The sequence below is a fragment of the Vigna unguiculata genome, chromosome 11 (assembly GCF_037176805.1).
Source record: "Vigna unguiculata cultivar grain cowpea cultivar isolate G323 ecotype 2 chromosome 11, ASM3717680v1, whole genome shotgun sequence".
NCBI lineage: Eukaryota > Viridiplantae > Streptophyta > Magnoliopsida > Fabales > Fabaceae > Vigna > Vigna unguiculata.
The window spans coordinates 7,433,003-7,439,505 of record NC_140802.1 but is presented as its reverse complement, the minus strand read 5'-3'; the positions used below and the strand labels follow the sequence as shown (position 1 = coordinate 7,439,505).

General features: G+C 30.7%; 1 protein-coding gene across 2 annotated transcripts; it reads left to right on the top strand.

Annotated features, from left to right (window-relative positions):
• Positions 1–1,103: 1,103 nt before the first annotated feature.
• Positions 1,104–5,822, top strand: LOC114169489 (cold-responsive protein kinase 1-like). 2 transcript variants are annotated; one of them, XM_028054662.2, is made up of 7 exons: positions 1,104–1,255; positions 2,163–2,317; positions 2,439–2,554; positions 2,670–2,880; positions 3,030–3,270; positions 4,041–4,191; positions 5,211–5,822. In XM_028054662.2, exons 2-7 carry the CDS (start codon positions 2,245–2,247, stop codon positions 5,601–5,603), a joined length of 1,185 nt encoding a protein of 394 aa, XP_027910463.2. In that variant the 5' UTR covers positions 1,104–1,255; positions 2,163–2,244; the 3' UTR covers positions 5,604–5,822. The 2 variants fall into 2 exon arrangements, with proteins under 2 accessions (XP_027910463.2, XP_027910464.2); XM_028054663.2 differs by lacking the exons at positions 1,104–1,255; positions 2,163–2,317 and having other exon boundaries at positions 2,437–2,554; positions 2,637–2,880.
• The last annotated feature ends 681 nt before the right edge of the window (positions 5,823–6,503 follow it).

Below are 6,503 nucleotides of genomic sequence, written 5' to 3'. Positions count from 1 at the left end.
TGCTTAAAATATTCAGCAAGTTGTTGTGGTATTAAAGTTGTTGAAAAGAAGGAAAATAATCATTTCACACACATCTTTATTTTAAACCATCACTTCACAGCTGTTTCGATGATAAAATATTATATTAAAATAATAATCATAACAGTAATAAATATAAATATTTTTTTTAAATAAAATATAGTATAAATAATCGTATAATGTATATATAATATATCAACATTGTCAACCTATATCAACTAATTGCATGCGTGTACACTATAAATGATATTTTCTAGCTTTCGTATTCACCACTTTATTATTGATAATGTGAATAATAATTAGTAATTTTCACTTCAAGTTTTAAATATAAAATTATCTTAAATATATTTTTTAATATTATTAAAATTTGTCTTTTTGCATTTGAATATAACTTTTTTGAAAAAAAATATATATTTTATTATATAAAAAAAATCTCAACTTTAATATCAACTACCTTGCATGAAATCATTATCAAGCAATTAACTAATCTACATTACAGTTGCACTATAAAAAAAATCATTTTTTTTTTGTTTAATCTTTAATACAGTGCGTTGGGTGTGATTGAGTTTTAGTTTTTAAATGTCTACCCTGTCAACTTGATAACTTAATGGTAAAAAAGACGGATAAATCTCTTGATTCATTTTTCTAATTGTTTAAGCTTGAAGTATTTTTCTCATAGTTTTTATTAGATTTTAGAATTTTTTTATAAAGTGATAAAAAATAATATTTAAATAAAAATTAGTATATTTTATATTTTTTTTAATAAACTGTCGACATTTCTAAGCATGATAAGTCAAAATTTTAAACTTGACCGTTGTTGAGACTAGACCGTACAGTAAAATATATATGAACACATACGTGTAATAAAAAACATGCAAAATGTTTAACTAATATTGATCAGAAGACGCTAATTATGATTTGACTTATTTTACAGAATTATCAAAAATTAGTTTGCGTATTTATTTTCAAATAGTCTAAGTCAAGTCAATGCATAGAGAGAGAACAGATTCACACTGCTACGCCTCCTCGTCACACCACGTGGTAAGATTAATAAATAATCAGCACGCAGAATATAAACCCACAACACAACATCATCGTCATTATTTCTGACACTGTTCTCCTTGTTGACCAAACCCACCCTACTATCATATCTCTTACCCTTTCTTCTCATCAATCACAAAAGGCTTCTCCTTTTGCCTCAATTTTTTTTTTTGTCTTGTTTTCATCATTTTCTAAGGTTCGTTTCAGCACTTTTAGTTTCTGGCTATTATTCTTCGGTTATTGCTGTTCCTATGGATAATCTTTTGGTTTATTTTTTTCTTTTACTTGTTCTCTAAAATTTATGATTAGACTTCTGATTTGTCTCTCTTGTAGTTTATTCTAGTACCTGAGGAAACCCAGTTCACATTTTTATTCTCAATGCTCTTTGAGCTGTGAAAACCAGCTCAAAATGAAGCATTTAACACCTATACTCACAAAGTTGTAGTTTAGAGCAAGAGAAATGTATGAAAAATAGGGGGTAGGTTAAAAAAATGGTTTTCATTTGAGATTATGCTTTTTCCAGAAACTAGGCATGTGGAAATTATGAATTCAGTGGTTGAGATACTGATAAATAGTTCATTGGGTGTTAGGAATGGACGTTTTTGGGTTAATTTTGGAGAAATAGTCATCTTTTCAGAAACCCTCTTGGAAGGCAGTGAAAAAAGAATGATTTTGGGAACTAAAGATGCATCATTTGTTTGTTTGAGTTGTATGGATTTGGGAACTATCAAATATACTTAGGTTTTTGTCAACTGGGTCTTTGGTAAAATTTTCAAACATGTTTTGCTTAGAAGGAAAGTATTTGTAAGAATCAGTGAAATCTGACTACTTGAACTGCAATATGATATTTGTGCATTGAATTTAGTTTAATAGAACTGATATCTTTGGAATATTGAAAAAAAAAATGTTGGAGCCTTGACCATGATACTGGTTCTTAATTTTTTGTATGTTTCATCCGATGTAGTAATTGACATACTATGAATCTAGTTTGTATGTTTTCTTGTTTTGAAGACCTGAACTTTTAGCATTATGGTTATCATTTTCTGTACATCGTACTTTTACTTTATGATTCTAAGATAGACCTTTCTATGTGGTTCTTCCAGGTAACCTTGGAACTGGTTTAATTCAAAGAAACTTATTCCATCTGACATTATAGGCCGTGTTCGAATTCTTCATCCTCCAGTCATGACTTGCTTCCCATTCTCATTTGGTAGGAAAGTGCCCTCTGTGGCAAGACACGATCCAGATATTGATGAAGGTAATTTAACAATGTTAGATTAATCTTCAAGAATATTGTTGTAGAGTTAAGCAAAATTTGATAAAATGGATAAAAAATCTGCTTGCAGTGCTTGATTTTGATTGAATATGTTTGTGAACAGAACTCTCAGGCATTCAAAATGTAAAAATGTTTACCTACAAAGAACTAAGAGTTGCATCTGACAATTTCAGCCAGGCCAATAAAATTGGGCAGGGTGGCTTTGGTTCTGTTTATAAGGTAATTAAGTAACTTTTGAATGTTGTTTGCATCATCATATCCATTTGATTGATCATTATTTTTCTGTTCCTTTCCTTATCAGTGAAAACTTAACAATATTATGGTGGATGATCAGGGATTACTAAAAGATGGGAAACTAGCTGCTATAAAAGTTCTTTCAGCAGAATCAACTCAAGGGGTGAGAGAATTTATGACAGAGATTAATGTGATCTCAGAAATAGAGCATGAAAATTTGGTTAAGCTATATGGTTGTTGTGTGGAAGGGAATCACCGAATACTAGTCTACAATTATCTTGAGAAAAATAGCCTTTCGCAAACCCTTTTAGGTAAATGCTTTGTAATTTTGTGGTAAAGTTTTCTGAGAAAGTCTGAGAACAGGAATTCTATTGTATCATTTAGAATATCATGGAGTTTTTGTTACTTTAATTTCCCTACCAAATTCTTTCTGAATGACTTATTTTCTCTTCACTTGCAGGTTTAGGTCACAGTAGTAACATCTTTTTCGATTGGAAAACACGATCTAGGATTTGCATTGGGATTGCACGTGGGCTCTCCTATCTGCATGAAGAAGTAAGACCACATATTGTTCATAGGGATATAAAAGCAAGCAATATTCTCCTTGACGAAAACCTTACACCTAAGATTTCAGATTTTGGTCTTGCAAAGCTTATTCCATCATACATGACCCATGTCAGCACGCGTGTGGCCGGAACAATGTAAGTATTCTAGTAAGCATCCTTTGCATAAATTGGAAACTTTTGTTTTTCTTTTCTTTCCCAAAAGTAAGACTTTATCTCTTCAATATCCTAGCTTTATACTAATAATCTTCATGTTTTACATGGCACACAACAACACTATTATAATGTGTTTAATGGTCAGAGTTATATACCATAATGCTGAAAAATTTGAGAATATTAGAATGCAATTGACTTCATTGATTCTATTCAATACTTTATATAAACTCATTTTGTTGTAAATTGGTGACTATGAAATTTATATTCATTTTACTTAAGATTATCTGTTATTATTTTGCTCCTGACAAGGATTCCCTTGGTTGAGCCATTGCTCTGCAAGATTTGCAGTCCACTAAATTCAGCACACACAAAATCTTGCTTGTTGTAAATCCATCATCAACCACCACACAACTCAGATCATTGAAGTGCTTGATAGAGATCAGGGATTTTATTATTCAAATATACATAAACTGATTGATAGAATTGTTTGAATAATTCTCTTCCTTCTATGTTGGAAATCCCACTTTAGCTAGAGATATGGTGAAACTATTATATATTAAAGTTCACCTTCTAAGATAATATTAGAGTTTATCAGAATCTATCACAACAAAGTTTGTTGGACCTAGAGATTAATTCATAACCTTTCAATTCTCACATGATAAAGGGGAAAGCTTCCCTTGTCCTCTGAGTTATTGATTTCCTTTACTCCAATTATTTATGTCAGGAACTTAATGCTGCATCTTTTATTTCAGAGGTTATTTGGCACCAGAGTATGCATTAAGAGGGCACCTGACACGTAAAGCAGATATTTACAGCTTTGGTGTACTCCTTGTGGAGATAGTGAGTGGAAGATGTCACACTAATACACGGTTACCGATAGGAGAGCAGTTTCTTTTAGAAACGGTATGTCATTCTATTTTCTTAGTTCTACTGCCATACTTTTACTGTTTACAAATACATAGTCAGAAGGAAAAAATATATTGGTTTGGTTTATTGTGCTCATCTCCCTATTAATCAGTGATGGGTAGTTCATACTTCAGTCTATTGTGTCTAACAAACCCAATTTTTGTGGATTTTAACTACTTTTCACCTGTGAAGTTAAAATATTATTCATGGTTTCCTTTATGTATAGAAACTTTGCAGAAGATGGTGACTTTTTATACATCAGAATGATTGCAAGCCTTGATCTATAAATATGGTGCCTCTTCTGAGTTATGTTTTCTTTTCACTTTGACAAATGGTTTGTTTGGATTTTTCACAAGCAAAATTTGGTTGTGCAAATAAAAATTTAGAGAAGCTAGATGGAAAGCTTCTACAAATTAACATTTGGAGAAACTGGGTTTAGTTTTTCTTATTTTTCTCCCCTAGAAGTGCTTACGAAGAAACTTGTCCAAACAGGTCCAAGTTTTAGTCTCCACTAATGTTTTTTGTTATATTATATCCACTTTCTCTTCTTTCTATCTAGTTTTCCATCCAAGTTCCATTCAATTGTGATTGATTATGAAAGCTATAATCCCCACTATAAGGTATACCTGATTGGAAACCTCAACATTCAAATTTCTTTTGATCCTTCAGCATGAAAGACATTGAAATTTTGAAGTCATGCTTTAAATTAAAAACCATAAGTTGTGAGAGTCTATTTCTGGTCTAACATTACATTTGCTTAACCCATCAAACAGTTCTGATACTAATATCAGAAGACTATCATATCTTAAAGAATCTTTGTTGTTTGAAATCTGAAACATCACACATTTTTTTCAGCCTGACACACTTGACCACTTTATTTACATAACAGTACACACTCATATTCTATGACTTTAAGATGCTTTTCTCGTTGTGTTCTCTATGTTTTTCTTCTTATATGTTGCTTTTTTTATCGATTTTTACACGATGTGAGACTCTAACTTACACTTGATTATCAGACATGGGAGCTTTATCAGCGAAGGGAATTGGTAGCGCTTGTAGATGCATCCCTAGACGGGCATTTCGACGCCGTGGAGGCTTGTACATTTCTGAAAGTTGGACTTCTCTGCACCCAGGACACGTCGAAACTCCGGCCACCGATGTCTTCTGTTGTCAAGATGCTCGCCGGAGAAATGGATATTGATGAAAGCAAGATAACAAAGCCAGGCCTGATTTCAGATTTTATGGACCTTAAAATCAGAGGAGATAAAAAAGATGGTGATATTGAAACCAAGGGTTCATCTTCCTACAATGCATCTTCTGCTTCAGATAGCCAGGGTAACACCATGTCTTTTGCTGCAAGTAAAAGTACAACTGCAACCTTCACTCTTAAATATGATCAAAGCTTGTAACATTGTTTGTCAATGGTTGACACTGTGATTCCAAATTATTTGATTTCATTTTTTCTAAGATCTCCCTTTCACTTGTAAATTTGCTACGGTCCATAGATTTGTGTGTTAATATTTTATTCTATTGAACATTAGGAAGTTTTGGCCAATGTACACTCTCTTGTAAATATGGACCATGGTTATAATCAAACTATGAATCTGAATATCTTTGTTCTTTATAAATCATGAATCATGCATTTGTGTGTATTTGTTACCATCATTCTTATATTGAGTATATAATTTGGATTTTCTATGAAACAAGGTTATGTATATAAGTTTTTGAAAGATGTTTAAATATAAAAAAAAAAAAGTAGATACTTTCAAAATTAGATTAGTTATCTATTTAGTTTTTACCATTGTAGAATCATTAGTTTTTTTTTTCTCTATATTTAAAAATTGTATATCTTGCATTTACATGTTATTTTAATTTATACGGTAACTGTTTTTATTCTTTATGTACTAAACCTTTGTGAACTATAAAACAATTGATAATAGTACATCTAATATAAGAATAAAAAAATGTTTTTTATGTAAATATTAAAAGGTAATATCTAGTGAAATAAAAAGAAAATGAATAATGTAAACTAAAGAATTTTGCATTTCAACTATGTAATTTTCTTTACTGAATTGGGTGAAAAAATTTAGGTATCCTGTATCTATATAAATTTTGTTTTTTTATGTTGTTGATAAAATAGTTTGTCTAAACTTCTTTTGTTTTCAAAAGGTATTAAAATGATAGTTTTTTTTTTTTTTTCTCGAAGGAACTTTGACTTGTTTTCTATAATTTATTGTTCAGTAAATTTATTTCTTTTCCAATCTAAAAGATGGTTTCTTTCTCTTAATAAAAGGACTATAAACAAATAA

Coding starts and splice junctions, on each gene's coding strand:
- LOC114169489 (XM_028054662.2), top strand. CDS start 2,245: ATGACTTGCTTCCCATTCTCATTTGGTAGGAAAGTGCCCTCTGTGGCA. Junction 2,881..3,029: donor CCTTTCGCAAACCCTTTTAG/GTAAATGCTTTG, acceptor CTTCACTTGCAG/GTTTAGGTCACAGTAGTAAC. Junction 4,192..5,210: donor AGCAGTTTCTTTTAGAAACG/GTATGTCATTCT, acceptor CTTGATTATCAG/ACATGGGAGCTTTATCAGCG.